Genomic DNA, 23,573 nt, shown 5'->3' with positions numbered 1-23,573 from the left:
ATTTTGCTTAAAACCACAAACGTCAAAGAGAGCATTCACTGTCAAATCTGTGTTTGTTGCACATGTTCAAGATGGATACAACGATTCAGTCCAAATTCAGGCAGACAGAATCAATAGGAAGAACAGGCGTCCCACAGACTGAAGCAATGTGTGAAGATGTTAGTGAGACTGAAATTTTAATCAAATCTCGAGTTGACTCTCCCTTCATGTTCATTAACTATCTAACAAAATATTATTCCATGTCTCTACCTCTCCTCATCTTTTGTCATCTATTCCTCTCCCATATTTTTCCAACTTTCTCCCCCTGCACCTTCTCCGGCATGCAGACCCTTATTCTTTCTCTGTCCTTTTATAATCCGCTTCCTACTACGTAATGAAATACTAATGTCTCTGCTTGACCTTCCTGTGCCACAATGAGACCAAAAGACAGCTGCAACCTAATTAAAATCACCACTCTCACCCTCCTCAGTCTCTCACACACTTTATCTCTCAGTTCCTAGTGAATCAGATAACTCTCATTCCTACATGGCTGGCAATTTCTATGCAAAGTGTGTGTTCATGTATGAATGTGTGTGTTCATTCTAGAGTGGGCAGATTAGAGAGTGACCAGCTGTTCTTATCTGTGAGCTTCTTGAACAGAGACTAAACTTTGTATCTGACTTCACACCCTATCATCTATTTATAGTTCCTTTCTGCTTTTTCAATCACTCAATGCTTTTCCTTTGTCCTTTCCTATTGCCTCTCTCCAGTTGTTGTTGTCTCTACCACCCATGATCTCTTTCCTCACCTTACACTATTATGCTTTTATATCTATGCCCTGTCTTCCTGTTTTCCTCTGTGAGTTATTCATAGCAAATGGTAAAGGTTGAAGAAGTAGGGGCTCTGTATTGAGTGCAAGGATACTTAAGTTGTGCTGTACATGGCTATACAGTATTAACACATGCGTAGCTGAAAACATGTTTTTCATCCTGAATGGTCCTTTGTTACCACCAAGCCATGTAAGCCATCATGTTAAATTAAAGATATAGTTTGACATTTCGCAAAATACGCATCCTTGCAGAGTTCCATGGTATGAAGGCAAATCAATGTCCAAATCCACGAGCACAAATGGGATGCACGCGCGTCTGTAGAGGTCCCGTGCGTGCAACTCAAACAGCCGCGCACGCAAATTACTTTTGCAAGTGCTTTCACATTACTCCGCGCAGAATATCTCTGCTCACGCAAGCAAATTTAAAGCCCGCGAGGAGAAACCCGTCCTGTGAGGGCGAGGAGCTTCCCCTGGAGCACGACTTCTATCACTGCTCTTCTGCTTCCGTATCTTTCACCTGCTCACTCACTCGTGTTTTTGTTCTTCTTTTTGACAGTAAGTGGGTGGGCCCACTCACCATTGTATCACTGAATGTTAAATGTTTTCATCTTCCTCTCGGAAAAAAAGCAAATAAGTGTACTTCTGAATCACATACAATTATTGTAATGGTATAGACTAGAAAGATGAAAAATATTTGGCAATAAAGAAACTTTGGTCAGCCAATTAATTGAGAAGAATATATTCTTAGTTGATCTACTAATGTAGTTAAGATTTAAGCTAGGCCATGCTAAAGCAGTTTGAGTGGTGTAGCACACTGGTTTATGGTTGAAATGGTCAGTTGAAGGATAGAGTTTCCCTTTAAATTTGATGAAGACTAGCCACTGACAAAATCCACAACTTTCTACAATGCATCACTTGAAAAAACATTTAAGAAAGACCTATTTTTTACATGTATCGAGCAGTGTTAGAATAAACACTCAAGAAATGAATAAGGTGCTTTATGATAAACTCTGGTGGTGCGTAACACTCTTTTTTGTCCTCATCCTATTTTCAGGCCTGCAGCGTCGTCGTCTGATCCCAGCACTGACCTTGGACTCTTCCTCCTCCTCACCTTCTCACCGCTCCTCCAAACAGGCCATCACCTCCTCTTCCTCCTCCTCGTCTAGCCCAGGTGCATGCTGGGTAGATGGCCCACTAGGGCCCCCAACTCCCTCAAACCTCCGTAGCACGACTGCAACGACAGAAACCTTTGAGATCAAAGTCTATGAGATAGATGATGTTGAGCGACTGCAGAAGAGGAGAGACAAAGGAGGGGTCAAGGTGAGAGAGAGAATGCAGGCGGCTGAGTCACGGAAAGAGAAACAAACCTGATCCACTTTAACAATAACAAGTTCCAACTGGAACACAATTAGGATTTGGGGATTCAGTTTGTAAAGTGCTTCAAGTGCATTCATCCTGAAGAAAATACAGGAAGAATGTTAATATTCTTTCCCCACAATATTGTGGACGCCAAAATTTAGATGGGTCTAGAATTAACCTCAGGTTGTTTTCACCGTCTGTACAGAGAGAGGAGGATGTGACTGTGAGAATTACAATTATGGCAGGTACAGATAAGATTGAAATTCACCAATCACCACGGGCAAAATAATCTCATTCACATACAGTGGGGAAAGAGGGAGAAGAGAGTGTAACAGTGTGGGAATGTATTTGTAAACGAAAGAGGGATCAAACAAGGCATGTAAGGGTTAAAAAAAGAGAAAGTGTGTGGGGAGAATGTACGTTATGGTGGTAGAATGAAGGAGACTGAGGAATGGATGTGTGGAGAAAATGAAAGAAGGTGGAGAGCCAAAGAGCCGTGAAAGAGGCCCAGAGGGCACGAGCCATATTGTACTGATGTCAAAGAAATTGATTTCATGAATAATACTTGTGGGACACACTAAAAAGCAATAAGTGTTCTTCTGTTGGACACTGCTGCTGGAGGAGAACGAGAGGAAGAAGACTTGAGTTACTGTATTGTACGTATTAAAGAGGAAAAAGACTTAAAAACAAGTAAGGATTTTCACTAAATTAATGAATCAATATTAGCACTATGTTCTGTATGAATAGTGAGCTTTTCTTTTAAATAAATCTACTATTTCTCTGTGTTACTTAATTCAAGAAAATATAAAAAATTCCCCAGATTTAGCAGAATACAGAGTTTTACTGTGTAACTCGTGAAATCATTGCAAATTAATGCATGGTGCAGGTTTTTAGGCTTCCACTCTTAAACCTTTATGTATTCAGGGGAGGGAGCGAGGGTGGGAGAGAAAAACCAGGAAATATAGATTTTCACTACAGCAGGCCTTAAGAAAGCCACTTAACCCCCGACTGCTCCAGCGAAGCTGCTCAGTGTCCGAAAGCACTCGGCTGAGTTCACACTGAAGGGTCGATGAGGTGTGAATGTATGCAACAGTGTGAATGTTAAGCAGGCTGCTGCTGAAAGAGAGCCACATGTGTTTCCCAACAGAGTCCTCCAGATAAATAAATGGTGAATAAAATCCATATCTGCTTCTCTGTCTTCTCTCTGTGTGTGCATGCCAGGAGGTGGTGTATGGCAACCCCAAGCTCCGTCTGTTGGAACACCGTCAGCAGAGAATCAGTGAAGTCAGAGCCAAGTACCAGTGTCTGAAGAAGGAGCTGGAACAAACCAAGCAGCACCTGATGCTGGAGCCGCACAAATGGACCACCGAGTGTAAGTAGGGCTCTGACACATCAGGGAGTGTGTATGTGTGGGTGTGTGTGCCTGATCATGTATTCAACACTAAAAGTTATCAACAGGTGACTGGATATGTTATTATTTACATCATGAGCTATCATGCATATTAATTAGCTCTAAGGTTTCTTGCCGGTTGAAATTCAAGAGCACATAATCAGGGTGTATAGGCAATTTCATCCAATGGCTCCGTTTGTTAAAAAAACTATTGTTTACATCCGTTCCTTAAATACATGATTTGCTTCCTAAAAAGAAAGTATTTAAAGGTGGAGTGTGTAGAATTTGCCAAGCATGTAAAGGAGAACTACGGTGGCCGAAGCAAAAACATGAAAACGCAAATAGCTCTCTTGGCCAGCTCCTTATGTAGATATAAACTGCTCATTCTAAGCTAACAATTATTATTTTCAATTTAATATACACTAAAGTCAACATGCTTTTTAATAATATATTCAATTTCTGCAAATAAATCTCCCACACACTGGTCGTTTCAAGGAAAAGCAGGGCTCTCGGTGAACTAGATCTAGTATCTTTGGATACACAAGGGCACAATCCTACGTATCAATGAATCGCTGGCTTTTGGTCTTTTAATGGAATTTGTTGACAATAAGTAAAAGATAGAATATCACCAGACTTTAAAATGTGTTGTATTTACTCATAAAAAAATGTACATAGAGCATTGTTTTAGCAAAGTATGTAATCTTTATATCTGCCTGTCTGTCCATTTTCAGTTGAGCTACAACAGGCCTATGAAGTAGACTCCCTGGAGTATTTGGAGGCTCTGGAGACAGTGACAGACAAACTGGAGACCCGAGTCAACTTCTGCAAATCCCACCTCATGATGATCACCTGCTTCGACGTGTCCTCGAGACATCGGTAGACAGATGGAGGGATGGAGAGCTGGAGGCTAGAGAGGCCGACACACAGCTGGACTCAATTAGATGATGACCTTTGGACCACATGCCCACCGATTAATCAAAAACCTTTACAAAATATCTCCTACACAAATACATCTCATCAGATGACTGGATAATTGCAAGGAGGGATACAGGAATGATTGACCACTCAATCCTGCATGTCGTCCGTAAGTCTCCTCCAGATGGTAGTAGGCAGAAGGACAGGTGGACGGAGAGATGGAGGGGTAAAATGGAGAATGGAGATAGGTATTTAACAAGCCGACAGACAGATGAGTCCTTATTTTTGTCTTGAGGCTGGGAAACAAATCTCAGACACAGATATTGAACAGCATCTAATGAATGGGCCACTTTGAATCAGATGAATGTGGCTGCTCAAAGAGGCACACAGTCGATTCTGAGTCTGAGAGGAAACATCAAACATAACCAAGAGAATGTGGGTTTTCAGAGATTCAGAATAATTACACCGCTCAGACAGCTCTGAGACTGAGTCGAAGATTTAGGAATGTGGAAAGGAGTCGAACAAAAACTGCCCATTTTTTAAACAAAGAAGGATAAAGAAAAGGTGCAGGAGAGGAAATGAACAATTTCTCATCTCCCATCATTTTAGAAGAACACTTTTTAGAGTTTAAATACAGAGTGCTGACGACAGAATGGCCTGGTATTGTTGTGCAGTTAATAAAAGAGACTGACCAAGAGAAAGACAGGAGGACAAAGTATAAATGATTTAGATAAGTGCCTTGTGAACATTTCAACAATACCAAGACCAATTCTCTTTCTTTCTGAATTTAAGTACATGCAGTAAGTATGGTGCTAGCATAGAAAAAACACAAAAGATCATTGTCCTTGGGGAATCTTTGAATTTATAGCCATTTCTGACTGTGCTGTTTTACTGTGGGTCAATGTTTCCCTATATCATAAACAAACTAATACTGTATGTTTGAATAGTCTTTGGTACACTGATGAGAAATGAGACTAGATTGAAACTAAATCACAAAAAGTGAAAGAAGTCCTCTATAAAACAACCAAATTGTTGCCAGGACCAAATATCCAATTTGAAAGACGTAGATGACTTTTCAAGAACACAAGAGTAACATGTGTTTAAACAGAGAAAATAAAACGTAATTTTCTTATGGTGATGTTTTTGACTTTACCAACAAACAGAGCACCTGAATCTAAGCATCTGAATGTTGACCCTCTGGGGCATACATACAGCATGTTTCCCCTGATACAGATGTGATGGCTTTTTCATGTTCATAAAGCAAGGAAATGTCTGAGTCACACAGGGAGTGGAAATATAAAAGTGTTTTCTCTGATCCATCGATTGACTCGACTGTCAGACTGACTGACTGTCTGTTATTTGTATCCGTGTTGTTCTGCTCTATTATAAAAGAAACTGAATGATTTGTCAATGTGTGTGTTTTATATTAATGTATAATTTTGTATTTGAGTGCAATGGGACCATGTGGAGACTATGTATGATAGTAAGAGAATCAAAGTAGGTTCAGAGATGTTTCAGAGTAAATTGTGAGGAACACACAATACACAAGCACGAGGTAAGCCCATTGCTATACAGTGTTTTTTAAAGGCGTGTATTATTGCAACAAAGTAGTGAATATAGCCTGGAAATGCTTACATGGGACTACAGTTATAGTTATTCTATTAAAGGGGCAAATACACAATAAAGGCACAATTACAAATATATATACAAGTAATGAAACAGAACTAAAGAAAGAAAAGGATAATGGCCAAATTAAGATGCATATATCTCTGCCTGGTTCCATTTTTGTTTTGGACGGATAGCAACTCTTAAGATTTGTTAATATTATTATCTATGGTGCTTGAGATGTTTATGATCTAAATGTTTGTACAAATATAAATATATGAAAGAGCCCGTTTCCTTCTGAAATACAGAACAGTACCCTTTGAATGCTTCTTCTACATTGCTGTCATCACACGTCTGTTGTTCACCATTCTCCCCTCTGCACCATGGGAGATTCTGTTTGTTGTTTGAGAGTTAAAAGGAGGAATAGACACCGACTGTAATGATAGTGGTATGATTTGTCAAAAGAGTTGAAGTGATACATTTATCTTTATCCTAAAAGAGTAAACTCAGTTTTCCACTGGACTGACACAGAAACAGAACATTACTTTAAATGTTTTGATCTTCTCATGGCTGTGTAAAGAGGTAACAGTCATTCATTTCATTTGGTTTGCACTTGACAGCAACAAAATAATAGTGAGAAATTAGCCCAGAAACTGAGATGCTTTTGACAGACTGGACCTAAGAAGCGTTTTCACAGCAGCCCTGTGACACCTCTGAACGCTTCCTGTTTTTATCTCCCAGTTCACCGTGCCAGTCATGAATGAAGGTTTATTTATTTCCACTTAGGAGAGCAGAGTCAATTATTAATGTTCTTATTTATTTACAACTTATGATCTGAAAAAGTTACTATGCATTTAAGGAAAAGAAAAAAATAACTGTACATACTTTGCTGAGCCCATGTCATATATAAATATATATACTGTACACATAACATATATACGCTCATTTTTATTTTATATATTTTCTGTTTGATTTGGTTTGCTCCTGTTATACCTGTTGGAGATTTTAATGGGCTTTGGGTTTCCTAAAACATTCACTTTCAGGGTAGCTATGTGGCTCCAGATCAGAACTAAAAACTTTTTTTTTTTTACATATTTAGAAAGCAGTGTTGTTTTGAGTGAAATGTCCTTTTATTCTACAGTATTAACTACAGCCTAGTGTCATTAGCAGTGTATGTTTTGGGAACCCCAACCTCTGGATGAGCTAAATGGCCTGTACTTGTTTCCAGATGTAAGATGCTATGTGTGAGGTTATGTCCTTGATGTGTCACTGCCAAATCTACTGTGGTAGCGCTTTATAATTCTAGCAATAATTGTGACAGACAGCTGACGTTTTGATGGCCCCAATTGTTTATAGCTAACATCATAGTCCATGTAAGCTTAATAAAGGTGCCTTTTTTCATCAGAAGCAGCAATGCTAAAAAAGATACACTCATTGTCAGGTGCTTTAAATACAATGATTCACAAAAATGGCAGATTGCCGGGCAACCGAACAAACACACAGTCTAATGAACAAATTTACGAATGTGCTGTTATGTGTTTTACTGAAGTATTAAGAATTATAATGTGTTATCTGGAAATCTGACACATAGCATCTTTATGTTCTTAAACAGTATTGTGTGTTAAAGGCTGTCTCAGACCACATTTTCCAGAAACTGATTTTATCTGTAGCATTTCACATGCTACAGATAAAGAGAATGTTATCTGTAGCAGTAAGACAATTTGAATTTGTATCAGTTTTTAAGAAAGCCCAATACAACTGATTAAAACCAGTCTGTGTGTTCAAATTTCAAATTGCCAAGGAGTTATTTCTTATAAAAATAACCCAGCGTCAGGACACACTCAGTGTAAGCCAGTAAAGATTTCACTGTGTTGGTTCCATGATTCAAAACTGAGATCATAACGTCCGCTGCAGATTAACTGTTTCTGAGAAATGTGATCTGACACATTGTGTTAATGGAAGAGCAAGATGGAGGGATGTAAATAAAGAAATGTATGAAAAGAGTTTAACATCTGAGTCTTCATTCTTTGAACATAGTACAGTCAATGGCATGCGGTGCCATGAAATGCCACATTATACATTATGACTCTAACACATTATACATTTAAAAGATCTACTGGGAACTTAGCTGGGTGGCTGCTAATGGGCCAATGTTACATTGCTCATAATAAACAAAGATGAACTCAGTGAAATGATTGCCAATTTCTGCTGGAATATACATCAGGAGGTTTTATTACACATTTAAATAATGTTTAGTAATCTCTTCACATTTCTGACAATGTTTTCTACATCATATATTATTTATGTTTGGTTCCTCTGTGCATTTGCAGCAGCTAAATGGATATGAGACTGTCAAGTGGCTTTGTGTTAATTACTAGAACTTCAATGATTCATTGTATTTAGGGTTTTGGGGAATTTGTGCTGATCCAGTTATTTCTGCCAGATCAAGCTGAACCCTATTGCTCCTGTGTTTTTGACAGAATTGGGGAAAAGACTGATCAGCTCAGAGAAACTCTTTCCACTGCAGCCTCTTGATTGGTAACTCTAATCCTGTGATGCGGGCTAACAAGTGTGTGTGGGTGTGTGCGTACCTTCACTAGCCTGTAGGCAGCTTCCTAGGTGACATATTGCCCTGTTGAGCCTGCTTTGATCACCCACGCGCAGCAGGGAACAGGAAGGAGGTGAAGGAAGGAATGGGGGAGAGCGGGGGAGAATAGATGAGAAGAAAGGAGAAGAAATGTAGCAAAAGGAAACGCAGGGTAAGAGGGAGACGTGAGAAAGATTTGGAGTAAAGGATTACATTTTAGAAGATTAGGAGAGGAGAGAGATGGTGAAGTAGAGCTGAAACGGTGCAGGAGAAATAAGATGGGTGAGGTTAGGTGCAACAAAATACAGAAACAAGTGGATTCTCAATGTGATTGTTGTTGCAGAGATTGGTGATAATTGTTTGGCCCACTTAGCTTTTGTCTTAAAGTAATTTCGTTTCATACAAGTGAATCTTCTTGGTATGAATTTAGACCACTTTAATGTGCTTGGGGGAAAAAAGATTGATTACTGTACTTCGATAACAACTGGAGAGACGTGCCGCTATCATGGCTGAAGCCACTACAAAAAAAACAAGCGACTTTCAGTCCAACAAGAACTCATAGCAAAGTTTAAATGTGTCCCGGAAGCTGCAATGGAGGCAGTTACCCTTCAGCTCAACGGCCCTCTGGGTTTAAGAGCTGCTCTGATTATGAAGAAGCCCAATCAAAGATGGAAGAAAGACGGAGAGGTGATGAGGACATGGTTAAGATGTGGGGTTTACGTAGATCATTTGCAAAGTGAGATTACTCATAAATACATGGTGATATCCATCAAATCTACCGCCTCTGGCTGTTATATAACTTGTTATATAACTTAAAACAGCGGCATCTCTTTGGAACAAGCAGCTGAGAGGGGAGAGGAAAAAGTAGACTGTCAAACAGAGATTTTGACAGTTTGTTAATTTCCAAAGTGGCATTTTCTTCCGTGAAGTTTAGTAATTTGACATATAAATATTTAACAAAACCGTTGACAGATTTTGCTGTCATACAATGTAAATCCTTTATGAGACCTGACAATCAATTTGGGAGTGAAGGTAGGTTCCAATCATGTGTCTTGAATTTAGGTGGTTGGTTTTTGTGGAATTTAAATAAGAATGGACACAGAAGTCGTGAAGATACAGAAGGAGTGGGAGAGAAAATGAGAAATGATGGAAGGCTCTCCCTAAAGAGAGAGTGAAGGTGAAGTGGCGCAGGGGGAGACATAGTGAGAGGGAGTGCCAACAAAATGAGAATGAAAATTGAAAATGGGGGAGAGCAAATGGCAGGAGGGTGAGTGAATGAAGATGGGTTAAAACCACTAGGTGTCCTTTTTGTGATTGGCTCCGGCTGCCTGCAGAGCTGTGCAGCAAAAGAAAGAGATGCCGACGAATAGTGAATTTAATTTGAAAGCCTTTGGGGAGTGAGAGAGACAGAAAAATGGGAGAGAGACAGTGAGTGACAGAGCGGGAGAGACAGAGGGTTATGGTTTTGCAATAGTAAATCTAATTTAATGGCCGTTAAGATGTGCGAGAGGAGAAAGGGAGAGGGTGAGAGACAGAAAGCCACAGAGCCAATGAAGTGAATAATGGAGGGAGGAGCAGCAGGACAGACTCTGCCACAGAGCATTCAGTCCACTAGTTTCATAACGACTTATTCAATCTCCACATTCACTTCATTTTGTCTTTTCAAGATCCAATTAATGAAAGCCTTTTCTCTTTTCTTCCACACATATCAGCAGGGGGAAATTAAAAGAACATGTTTATGCCATATATTTAGTCATTCTGTAATTAATAATTATTAAAAAAACATCAATACAACATTGGTTTATTCTGAATAACAATGACCAGAGGATAGTTTACTGCTAACGTATCCAGGATGGATGAAGGATTTGTAACATTTTGGGATTAAGATGGGAAGTGTATGTGTGTGTGTGTGTGTGTGTGTGTGTGTGAGAGAAACCCCATCACCCAGTGGTGGGCCGTCAGAGCCTTCTAAGCCTTCTCTGCTGGCCTAAACAGAATCACAAAGTTATAGCTATTTTATAATAATTATTATTATTTTTTGTAATAATTAAAAGTTATAGCTATTTTATAATTTCATTGTTTTTCACAAATACACTACATATATTATAATTATTTTTCCCTATTAGTTTATTTTCTCATTGCACAGCTGTCTCCATCTGTTCCTCTGCTCCTTCAGGCCTCTGGTACGGCTCGGCTTGGAGCTGGTTAACAGCATCTTTATCCAATCACATTTCACCTCTCTTAATCTTTGGAAGAGTAGCCCGGTTAAAATACATGAAAAGGCCTTCTAGAGAGTCTGGACGTCTGATTCGTCACAGGCCCCGCGTGACCATTAACATGTGCTGTTAACATGCTATGATTGGTCAGTGAAGCTAGAATCTCGAACCGAGAACCTAGAATCTCAGGATTTACTGGATTTACTGATGACCCCTTTCCCACAGAGGGTTATGTGCGTCTGGTGAGTGAAATGCTGGTTGTGTTACTGTTTTGTGCATTTGCAGTCGTATTTAATCATAAACAAGCCACAGCGCTGTTGTTGCTGCTGGACTGGGGCTGCTGGTCCCACGCCTCTCAAGGTGCGCAGCTGCGCCTGCGAAGTCTTGTGTGGGTTTCAGTGCTATGACTCTTCCGACGGTGATCTCTGGTCTGAACTTACGCTAGACCTTCATGTTTTCATGTGTAGAGAAAACGTGTAGAGACGCCTCCAACCTCGAGGCGTCCGACCTCGAGGCGCCGCGTAATTGTGCGTTGCTCGGCGGGGGAGTCCGCTGGTGGTTGAAGCTTCGTGGGTCGGTCCACGCGCCCCGTGTGACCTCCCTCCATTCTCGTGGTGGTGCCGTGTGGCGGAGTGGATGTCTGCGGTTCACACATGGTGGACTGTATGAACGTGCCGTGTATTGAGTGGGTTGGTCTGTGACAGTAACTCCCGGGACACTTTTTTCCCCCAGTCCGCCCATGATGTGGACTGTACGGCACTCACTGAAGGTCTAAGTCGAAAACGCACGGCCCGCCACTGCCATCACCACAATCCATCACAGACACACAGGGCTTAACTTTTATGGATATATAGAGGAAGATGGATGTCTCGAAAACCTGATTTACACACACATCTAGATGGTGAAGATTAAACGCAGGAGACAAGGCTCTTTCTCACACACAAACACGGCCACATACTTTGTATCTCAATAAACTTGAACTGATAAAAATAGGAAATGTTTTATATGTATCTAGCAGTTTAATTAATTAGTGAGTGTCAGCTCACCCCTACTTCCAGTCGTTACGGCTAATCACCTCCCAGTTCCAACTATGTGGTGTTTACCCATCTCACTCTTAGAAAGCAAACATCACTGCCAAAATGTTGAACTACTCCTTTAAATTAATTTATATTGGATGACTTATACAGTGCTCCCTGTGAATGTGCCTGGATCATAATACTCCAATCCAAAACTAACGGCATTCCCATTAGCCTCAGCTTTACTTTGTTTAGTGCTAATCACCATATATTAGCATGCTGAATAGTTCAAAGCACCGCTGTGCCCGAGTACAGCCTCACATAGCTGCATTGCTGCAGACTTTTGTCTTGTTCATCTGGGTATAGCAAAACATTTTAATCAGTTTTGACAAAATGAGGGGTCAAAGCATTTTATGAAGACAATTTCTGATATAGAACATAAGATCAGACTGTAAACACACCAATTTTAATCTATGACAATTTAGAGTAGGCACAATGTATATTTCTCTACTTTCTGTTCATTTCATAAATCTGATGATTGGGATTGATTGATACACTAATAACATCAAGACTTGAAGAAAATTAAGACAGAAAGGGAAGTTAGTCCACTGAATTAGAAGAACATGAGTCCAGTCCTAGTTTCTTTCTTTGTTTTACGTTTTGCAAATCAATGACTGCTGGATGATTGTTGAACCATCTCAGTGCGACATTCCTCCATCTTCATCCGTAGATCGCTGGTCATGGGGTGATCGTCCCCGTGGGTCAGCTTTATGATCTGATAGGCCTGTGAAACGAAAAATGTATTCAATTCAGTATATTTTGTATAGCCCAGAATCAAGTAACAAATTTGCCTCAGAGGGCATTACAATCCGTACACATACGACATCCCTGTCCCATTTAAGAACGTCCTAGCTGTCATTTCGGCTGTTGGTGGAACAATGTGGGATAGTAATGTGCTGTAGTTGAAAGAAGAACTGGGATGCAACTCTGCAAAATCGAATAGATGTTTAAAAAGGAAACTTAGTGAAGAAACGTTCAATTTAAATAATTACCCAACCTGTCTGATCACCTCTTTTGTGACATGTCTCCAGACTTCGACAGTTAACTCATAAGGAAAATATTTTCAGTGACAGATAAAACTATAGGAAGTAGATTATCGCTTTACAAAAGAGCAATATGCTTTTACTCTCCAAAAGTGTGTCTGCCAGTATTTCATCCCTCGCACCTGTTTGAATGTGTCCAAAGCATCCTCAATCTGTTCCAGGTAATGTTGCAGCTTCCCGACTCTCATCAGCTGGACCCCATGGACCGGATGAGGATCGGGGTAGTATTGTCTGTAGAGAGAAGAGAGAAAGGAGGATGGTGAGACATTGGTGAAAGATGTTTTCTGGGTTTTTTTTGCACAGATCTTTCAATTTAAGGGGAGACACCCAATGCAAAAATATAGTTTTTCATACACGTTGTAGTGTCACGGGCTGTCGCTAGGAAAGGCTAGCCTGGGGCAGTGCAAAAGAAGGGCTGGACACAGGCACGTCAGAGGGTGTTTAACAAAAAGTAAAGGTTTATTTTCCCATGCCACCAGCAAGGTAACGTCAAAACAACAAAGTATCAAAAAAAAATGTCCAGTTCGAAAACATAAAACATCCCGGAGGAGAAAGTGGGTAATCAACAAAACAAAACTCAACACTGGTGAATCCAGGCTACGAGGTCCTCTCCTTTGTCGTCCTCTTCCCGGGGCTTGTGGGTTCACCTTCCGCCTGTCCGTTCTCCTTCCCAGGTGCTCTCTCTTAAGTCTCCCAGCCCTGCCTCAATCAGGTGCCTTAAGCAGCTGCAGCTGGGTGGCGGTGAGGCAGGCTGGGAGATGTAGTTCTTCCACTGGCGGCCATTTTGTAGCGCCCCTCCACTACCTGTCCCCTTGTGATGCCACAACGTGTACTTTCAGACTAGTGCAAAGAAACATTCAAAATAAACATTTAGGTGTTTATTTTACTTTTATTACATCTATTTGTGTCGAAACTTCTTCTAAATTCACCAAAAGTTAACATTAGATAATGCCTTATTTGCATACATATACATACATTTTCAGATAAATTATTGTCTTAATGTAATCAATCAAATGGGGAAATGTCATGGCGATATCTATTAGTTATATATATTTAAAACTGTATTCATATGGGATGACATCCCTTAATTTGGATAAATAATACTGTATGTACTCCTTTTGTGCTTTGTTATTGCAATTATAATTCCCCTATTGCTTTTTGCTTAAATACTATATACTGTTGATGAAATCAGCATTTTATTCCTGAGCTTATTCAAGAGCTGATAATTCTACTTATGAAGCCACAAAGAATTATAAATGACAAACTATTGCACTACATCTTATTTTAGTGGCTGTACTGTATTATCTATCAATTGTGCCCTTCCTTTTCTGACACTTCTACAGGCCCAGGTCATGGGGTGTCAGCAGGCATCCTTTCCTCAAGCCCCGTCTTCCAGCTCCTCCTGGAAGATCCATCATGATTTACGACCAAAATGCAGAAACAGTCCTTGCTCTGGTTCTACACTGCTGGAAGGCTTCCCCACACAAGACACCCAGGGGGACACGATTAAAAAAAATGTAGGCTGGATGGCCAAACTCCCTTGACCCCTCAAGTATCCGTTCAAGAGTACCGAGCTGGCTCGATGTTGCATGACCAGGATATGAATTCCACAATACTCTTGCACGTTTCAACAATCGTCATCAATCTTGGATCTAACAACTCGGTATAAGATTTTCAGAGGAAGCTGAGCAGTGTGATGCACCAAAATATCTCTGGTCCTATTTACAAAAATTGGGAACCACCACAGGCACCATCCTGGACCTCCACATGCCATGGAAATATTGAAATCTTTAAACCTTTCTCGACAGCCATAGAAAGCCAGTCGAAGGTACAGCAAGCCTAATATGATGAAGTTTGATCAAGTCCACTTTTAAATGAAAGTGTGTCGGCTACACTCGAGGTGGCAAGACTTTGAAATATATGTACTTTACCATTTGCTTTAATATTTGCTGTTAGTGCTACACTACTGCAAATATTATATATATATATATATATATATATATATATATATTATAAATGCACGAAATAAGTCACACAAACACAAACTGTATACATATACACTCATACCACGCACATCACATGACCTGTGCTACTTCTGTGCATATGTATTCCCCTTGTAGTGCCTTTATTTCCCTAAAAGCTCATTTCATGCGACATAAAAAGATACAGAAAGAGTGTTGCTTTTGTGATACCAGGCGAGACACACACACACACACACACACACACACACACACACACACACACACACACACACACACACACACACACACACAAATAATAAGACATTTATATCCATATTTAGTCAGTTAGATATTAGTTCAGAAAAAATTATAATAAATATGAGATAACTGAATTTGTATGCAGTTATCTGAATGCAAATGGAACGTATTGATGCTTAGTGATACACTCTGATGTTGAATGACCTTTGGTACGCACAGTGCAACCCATAAATGTAGAAACACACATGCTTTTCACACACACAGAGCTGGGACCGTCTTAGTCCTACAGAGATAAATACATAGAAGGGACTTTTAGGAAGCAGCTTTGTTGTTGGTAAACACTGGAGTTCTCAAAACACTAATTTACCTGACTCCACTTGTCATTTATCTATTTTTCTTCTCCGTCCTTCTGCCTTATTCTCTCCTTCCTTTTCCTATTTCACATCTCCTTTGCTCTGCTCCTACTTGTTTATATTTGTGCTTTGTGCTCCGCTAGCTGCAAGGATTAAAGTTGGTGTCATCGCTCGGTCGCTTGCTTCCTTCTCTCCTCCTCTCCCCCAATCTACCTCTCCTGCCCCCTTAAGTCTTCCCTCTGTTTCCTGTTCTCTCTCTCTGTTTTCTCTTGATTGCACAAACAAAATGTTTTTGTTTTTTTTAAATCTTATATAACCGCTGTAATGCTCGCTGACAAAGCACATTGAAATTAATTTACATTTCTTGTCTGGCTCATTCTCTTTCTCTGACATTTACTCTCACACACACACACAAACAAACCAATAGACAAAGAGACCTGAAAGTAAACACAGACACACGAGTACACACACATGAACGCCAGAATGAATGTATGAGCATGCATGCACACTAAGATTAGGTCAATTTGAATCAGTTTCCCTCTGTATAACCTGGTGTATTTCCCAGATTTCACTTCTCTCCAGAGTAAACACCACAACGGGGTTCAGTATGCTTTCAATTCATTTGCATTTAAATATAAATAGTACTGCATATGTTATTATAGGAGCATTCATCTTAATTATTTATATATGGACGGAATAGAGCAACTTTCTGACACTAAAAGTTTTTTAACTCTTTGATTTAAAAGGAAAATCTCTTTTCTGAAGCGAGCAAAAGCAAAGTTAATTAACTTGTAGTGGCCACAGCCAGAATCATTTAAAACTCTATAGGTTCTTTGATAATTTTCCAGCAGTTTTCACTCGTAGTGCTAATTGCCCGTTTGTTCATACCTTCAAGCCTAACTTAACTACTAACTGGCAAGCCAACAAATTACAGAGATGGTCCCCGTTTCTGTGGTTAGAATTGAATCATTAAATAGGAAGTTCAAACACTAAACCAACAACATTAGTCCTCCATGAATAACAGCAAGTTACAATATTGATTTAATTACAAAGCCAATGATTCAAGCTGCCATGACATGCAAACACACACATCAACACCAAACTCCAATTATATTTCCTCTTTGCATATAGAACCACACAGCAATTAAAATAATTTCATTAATTTGCCGTCTCCTGAATTCTCCCCTCCGTTTCCCCCCCGGGAGAGTAAATTGAAGAGAAATACGGTCTGCAGCTAGTTAGAAAGCCATAGCTCTCGGCTATGAGTAAGAGAAAGGGCAAGAAGGAGAAATTAATAGTTGTGGAAAAGTGTAGCATTTCCCTGCAAATGCAGTGGAACTAATGAGGCTCTCGTTTGGAACAAAAGATCCACGGCCTGCTGTTAGTGAGGGGGAAACATGGATTATATTCCTAAATAGAAAAGTGAAGGAGAACGAAAACAGGGAGGAAAGATTAGCTGTGAGTATTCTCCTTAATTGTATTTTGTTGAATGCAACAGTAATTTCAGTCCAACATTTCCACAGTTCATCTGTTGCTCAAACAAAGACCATTTCCAAACACTTTAAATCACAGTTTAACTTCAGTATTGACTATTGAGCTGATCCTTCTTTCCAGAGAAATGCAGACACATTAACTGTTTCCTTTACACTGCAGGAGAGTCTCTTGCGGCACTGTGCCACCGTGGCTCTGAGACTGTCTGGCTCATGTATCGTTGCATGTCTAAGAGCTGGGAGCACTTCAACCAAAGAGGGATGCTTGTCTCTCACATTGTTCCATTCTAATTATTTAAGAGTAAAAAGATTTGAGAAAAGCCTGGATTTTCGTTAGTAAATGTATTGCTTTAATTTCTTTCCTCACCTGTATCATCTCGTAACCCTTTGGATTTACATTTCAATGCCGATTTTTAAGAATACAAACATAAGCAGATTACACCTCGTGGACATTCTTAAATGATATCATGGTTTATCAGTTTGTGCTTTTCAAAGCAGTACAGGAGATCGACTTCAGGCAGTAATTTGCCCAAAATACTACATCCATCTTTCCTCTATATATCCATCACATACACATCCTATGCTAATCCCTGTTTTTGTGTGGTAAAATACATGACTAACAGATCCATGAAGACTGACGGTGCACTTCACTGGTCTGCAGAAATCTTATGCAACAAATGTATCTCTCCAAAACTGCTGAATTGATGCATATTGAAAACTCCTTGGTTGTTTAAGACTGACCAAAACAATGTCAATTAATGGAAGCTGCAAATCATAGAAAAGTGTTAGTTGTTACTCTCTAGTAGTGCTACCCTGCAAATCGCAATATTAAGAAACATCAAAATGCTTCCAGAGAGACAAGCTAAATCAAAATATCTGTTTTGGAGCTCAACTTTATGTGTTAAAGGCGGTACCCGAATACACCTAATGATGTGCATTCATGAACACGCATGAACGTTCATGCATTCACACGTGCGTGTGTCTCTCAGTAAAACATGTGCAGCATGGAGACATTCAACACGCTGGAGTGTACATCCTGCTGCAGGAGGTGCGCATTATTCGCATAGTTAAAAAACCCTCTCTATACATCACAAACTGAAAAGTGTAACAGAAAAAAGACCTGCAGAGAGAGTGAAAGAAGAAAGGAATACAGAATGAGGGAAAGGAGGAGAAAGAGAGAGAGAGAGATAACTCCTGCAGCTATCTTTCTTCTCTGCCATTTGAAGAGCCCAGAGGAAGATAGCAGATGAATATGGAGGATTTTCCTCCTACTCTCTTTCTCTCTAACTATTTTCTCCTGAATGCTTTTCTCTCTTTCCCTTTCATTCTTTCGCTTTCATTGTTGTCTCTCTTCGTTGCCAAACTAGTGCTCACTGCATTCCTCTAGTGGTCCACTTTTTCCTGTCTTTTCTACTTTTCCCCCTTTCCCTTCTTATTCTGTCCCGTTTTGCTACCCTGCACCCTTCTCCCCGTCCCTCATTTGTCATTTATCACCTGCTTACATCTAATCTCTCACTTCCATCCTCACTAACATGTCACCCCTCTCTCACCCCCTTCTCCTCATCACCATCCCTTTCTTTGTGCATTGGTTATTTCTGTTTGACTATTTATTAACAGACCGCATTACTGTTTCTCTCCTGCAGGTATTTTGTTCTCTAAGTGTGTGTGTGTGTGTGTGTGTGTGTGTGTGTGTGTGTGTGTGTGTGTGTGTGTGTGTGTGTGTGTGTGTGTGTGTGTTTGAGAGAGTGGGAGAGATAGAGAGATAGATAGAGAGAGAGAGAGAGAGAGAGAGAGAGAGAGAGAGAGAGAGAGAGAGAGAGAGAGAGAGAGAGAGAGAGAGAGAGAGAGAGCACGACTATGCCACGAGAGCTATGCCCTCCACACAAGATCAATTATTCTGACACAAACACACACAAAAGTTGACGGGAATAATGTTTAGTTTGAGAGATAGAAAAACAAACAAACTGCAGCGAAGAGGAGGTGTGAGTATGTGTGAGGGCTGGAGGACCGCATCAAGGAGACAATTAAAACTGTTGATGCAATTTATTGTAATCTGACAAGTAGATCAAACAAAAACTTTGGATTTCTAGATTATTCTGCTTTTAGGAGAAAGTGTATGTCTGCTAATTACAAGTATTTTCTTGTCTTTTTTTTCTTTGTACTTTTTGTTTGCTGCACATTTTATTTTTCTCTCTATGTATACATCTACTCCCTGTGTAACATCACCACTTTGAATACTCTTCTCTACTCTTTTTTACTTTTCTCCCCATATCATAATCAAATCTTGTACTTTTAACTACAAAATATTTCAGGTCATAACTTAATCTAATTAAGGCAAACCAAATGATTTCAAGCCCAGATATCACATTGCATGTGGAGAATTTAAGACAATTGGCTCAATTTAAAGATTTTGTTTTCCAAATACCACTGTAGATATTCTTCTTTGTAATTTTGTTTCCAGGCTATACAACATGATTCCAAAAAAAACAAAATAATGTTCAAAACATTACGCTGATGCATTGGTTAAGATAGTTGAGCCTTGTCTAAGGGAGTTAAAAGGCAGAGGAAGATTTTTTTCCCCACTTTAGATCTTAGAACAATAAAGCTATCCATCGGTGAAACACACAAACACACTCACACACACCTATATATTCTGACTCACCTGTATACTGGAAGTGTTTTCTCTCCGTATCCCACAGCCTCCTCCCAGTGTCCCAGGTGAATGGAAGCATCTACAGCCATGTCTGTCATTCTGAGTTTATACAGATTCTCATCGGGCACGTCACCACCAACAGGCGACAAGAGATGACCACAGCCATCCAGTAACGCTTGCCAATCTGGAGGGTCATTTAAGGAAAAGCAACAATTATACTGGTAAAAAAAAAAAAAAGCCAAAAAAAATAAATAAAAGTAACAAATGAACACTTGTTTCTCCAAAGAAAACAAATACATTTATAAAGACAACTTTATGAGGCCGTGATTTATTTAATCATCATCACAGGTTACAGTAAATGTTGGATTATGACCGTGTTTAGGTTCATTGGCTGAAGAGGACCGTGAAGGTAAAGGATACCTGATTCTGCTTTCAGTCCTTCCAATCTGGGCAGAGCCTCCTTCAGCAGGCGCCATGTTGATTCATGCCCTGACAGCATGAGTCTGTCCTGGGAAAGAGAGGAGAGGGACCACCTGAACATCCACATAGAGCAAGTACACATTCATGTTTTAAAAAAAAAACACACACTCATGTACATACTTGACCTACATGTAGGCTCTTAATCTCTCACTTACTTACTCACTCACAAAAAATAAACCGCACCAAATCAACACCACCTTGTACCAAAAGAAACTGTGGCTTCATCTGGTTGGGAGTCTGGTTTAATTTAGAACCTAAATAATAACAGACCTTTAGTTTAAGATGTTTACATGCCTGGAGAAAAAAAAGTAAACTAAAGAAATATTTTGTATGAATGAAAACCCTCTTGTTTCCTGTACATCTTAACACATGCACCACACACACGTATCCACAGGGGGAGAACAACTAAATGTCCTGTGTTTGATGTCACCAGTCATTTGTCGCCATGACTACTTTAGGTCACAACCCAGCAGCCTGCCATCATCATCTGAAGATTAAAGAGAAAGAGGGGGAACGACAGAAAGTGTGTCTGCGTGTTGCTTGCAGAACAAAAAAGGATTGAATAAAATGAAAGCAATTGTCCCAGAGAATCAACTGAGTGCACTCTCTTACCTTATCTCAAACACACACACACACACACACACACACACACACACACACACACACACACACACACACACACAGTGCTTCTGTGTTGTGTTAGAGTACGAGCAAAGTGTCATACAGAAAACAAAGCTAGAGGCAGAAGTGACGGCAGAAAAAAAGAGAAGATGGATGGAAAAGAAAACTGCAGCTGAAAGATGAGATAATATTTCTTTATTTATTTTTAGTGGTCAGAGAGCGAGCGAGCGAGAGAGAGGTGAAGCGTAACAGAGTGACGGAGAGGAAGACGAGGACAGCAGGAGATAAGAAAGAGCAAGGAGCGAAAACTAGGAGAGGGCAGGGAAGTGTTATGCACAGCCAACAGAGGCATGGTAGAGTATGTGTGTGTGTGTGTGTGTGTGTGTGTGTGTGTGTGTGTGTGTGTGTGTGTGTGTGTGTGTGTGTGTGTGTGTGTGTGTGTGTGTGTGTGTGGACGTGCTTTACTCGCCTTGTGGGGACATAAATGTGATTACACGGTTATAGTGTGGGGACTCGCCCTCTTTTTGGGGACAAAATGCACATCGCCACAACATAAATCAATACATTTTAGATTGAAGACTTGGTTGAAGGACATGTAAGGTTAGGGCAGGCTAAAGTTAAAGTTACAGTTTGGGTAAGTCTCCAAAAAATAAGAGTCAATCTAATGTCCCCAAAAGTCATGAAAAAAAAACTGTATGTTGGAGTCTGTGTGTTTGAGAGAGAGATAATGCCTGTGTATGTTTGAACTTAAACATTTCAAGCAAGACTCGTTTTTCCAAACGAAATTTGGGTAAGGTTTGGATTTAAGGAAGAACTAAATGTGTGTGTGAGTAAGTGTGTTTTTGTGTAGCCTGAGAATGGCCTTAAAGGCAACAATGGCTACCTTAACTTGAACAGAAACAATCCAATCCTAGGTCCAGGCAGTAATACAGGAGAATGAGTTTAGATAAGGGGAGTATACTCTCCTTCCTTAGTCTTTTACTGATGGACATTTTAATCATTCTATAGAAACTTTCATTGGAGTTTCTCATGTTGTGACATACCATCAACACACTGCAATCCAATGCATGTTTTTTTGGTACAGTAAGCTTCTCCACTGTGTCACCTCTATTGTTTCAATCTGGAGAAGTGTATTAAGACATTCATGGACTGTGCTCCACAACAATAAGAACATTGAGGAACATTTATTGGGTGCTTTGATGAGAAACAACGACAATTATGTAAATATTAGAAACACTGGAAAATCAGCAATGAATGTGATGATGTAATTTGTGTTCATGTTACTTTGTCTTGAGAGTCACAATGCTGGCAGCGGCATGTAAAGTGGTATTGGTCCTCCAGCTGTCTCTGTCGATCTTCAGTCAACGACAACGTCTCAATGTAACTTATAGTCAGCTGAAAACAGAGGGAACAGTTTAGTTTGCCTTTTTGCTGTATTATAGATCATAGTTAAATGCAGTTCAGTGCAGGAGGATAAATCATTTTAAATCTAAATTGTGTAGATTGCTTTTGGTGGACATACTGTAGGAGTAAAGTGTGTGTGTATATCTTCCAGATGGCATGGATGCATCTCATTACATCGTCAGGACGGATGGTGAAGTATGGAAAATGAGGAGAGACACTGCCAAGTATGGACGCGTCGTCCTGCTTGTGTTGCAGAGATATTTCACTTAGCTACAACTTTGAGAAATACTTTAATAAAATGAGGTGTATTGTTCTATCAATATATATTATTACTTCAACAATAAAAATCACACAATAACCACAGTGATTTTATGTCTGTGTAAAATACGGTTCTAAGTTTCAGATTATGTATCATTCAAAAGAGCCTGGGGCATTGGTTCCTCCATCAATAACAGCAGCAAATAAAAACATTCAATAAATATTACTCACAAAGAACATGCACATAAAAGCAGAGGCAACATCACAGTCGATAAAATTAGTCATTTTCCATGTTGTTAATGTTGTGAAGGGGAAGTGCAAGTATTTCTTTTATGCAGTACCTCCTCTTCAGGGTTGATCTCCCGAACAGCTCTGAGCTGCAGTTTTGTTCCCACAAACACCATCACACAGTTTGGCCTACAGTCGTGGTTTAGCAGAGATAAACTGGGAGAGAGCAAACAAGATGATGAGGGAAAGAGAGAATGGGAGGAAAAAGAGAGAGAATTGTATCCGTGATTAAATGCTTAACATTCAAACCCTTCCTGGCAAACAAAAAGACAGAGAGAACATGGTAAAGGTTGAGAAAAGACATACAGCCTCATCCTGCTGAGCCACCAACAGCCACATGTCCAACTGTTAAGGGGTTTAATTTATTCCAACATATTCATGAGAGAAAAAACACATGCTGAATGACACATCTCCCTCAAGATCATCATCCATCTATCAGCCCGTTTAGTGTGACAGCTGCAGGATACCATATGTCTTTCTGTTAGGGGGTTAAATACCATAATAATCATAATCCTGCACAGAAGTGAGTTGCTCAAATGAACCTCAGACAGAAAGTTACACACACGTGGACACACAAAAACAGATAATTCCCTGCACAGTTTGACAAAATGAGTACGCTGCTTCTGTCATAACAAATGTCACTCTTCATTTCTTTCTGTCGGCCTCAGACACATATACACAAATACATCTGGAAACGATGGGTACTCCACGTCTGTCACAACAAAGACTCATTTCCTAATTTTCTAAATAGATACAGCCAATCCTCCTACACATCCACACGCACACTAACTGACAGTGTGGGAAATTC

At 39.9% G+C, this 23,573-nt stretch overlaps 2 protein-coding genes across 2 annotated transcripts in view; one reads left to right on the top strand and one right to left on the bottom strand.

Annotated features, from left to right (window-relative positions):
* kif26ba (kinesin family member 26Ba) overlaps window positions 1-4,437 on the top strand; it is a gene marked incomplete at both ends in the record, with an annotated part of 75,226 nt that extends 70,789 nt beyond the window's left edge. The window contains 3 exons of the mRNA XM_079217160.1: window positions 1,863-2,128; window positions 3,389-3,539; window positions 4,289-4,437. Coding sequence (XP_079073286.1) covers window positions 1,863-2,128; window positions 3,389-3,539; window positions 4,289-4,437 — 566 coding nt within the window. The remainder of the gene's footprint in view (window positions 1-1,862; window positions 2,129-3,388; window positions 3,540-4,288) is intronic.
* Window positions 4,438-12,364: 7,927 nt separating this feature from the next.
* smyd3 (SET and MYND domain containing 3) overlaps window positions 12,365-23,573 on the bottom strand; it is a gene marked incomplete at its 5' end in the record, with an annotated part of 66,758 nt that continues 55,549 nt past the window's right edge. Inside the window, 6 exons of the mRNA XM_079216424.1 lie at window positions 12,365-12,680; window positions 13,122-13,230; window positions 19,724-19,898; window positions 20,135-20,222; window positions 22,100-22,210; window positions 22,819-22,921. Of these exons, the coding sequence (XP_079072550.1) occupies window positions 12,564-12,680; window positions 13,122-13,230; window positions 19,724-19,898; window positions 20,135-20,222; window positions 22,100-22,210; window positions 22,819-22,921 (703 nt within the window). The 3' untranslated portion in view covers window positions 12,365-12,563. The remainder of the gene's footprint in view (window positions 12,681-13,121; window positions 13,231-19,723; window positions 19,899-20,134; window positions 20,223-22,099; window positions 22,211-22,818; window positions 22,922-23,573) is intronic.

This window comes from Taurulus bubalis (assembly GCF_910589615.1).
Source record: "Taurulus bubalis genome assembly, chromosome: 4".
Classification (NCBI taxonomy): Eukaryota; Metazoa; Chordata; class Actinopteri; order Perciformes; family Cottidae; genus Taurulus; species Taurulus bubalis.
This window is presented reverse-complemented; position numbering and strand designations above follow the sequence as displayed.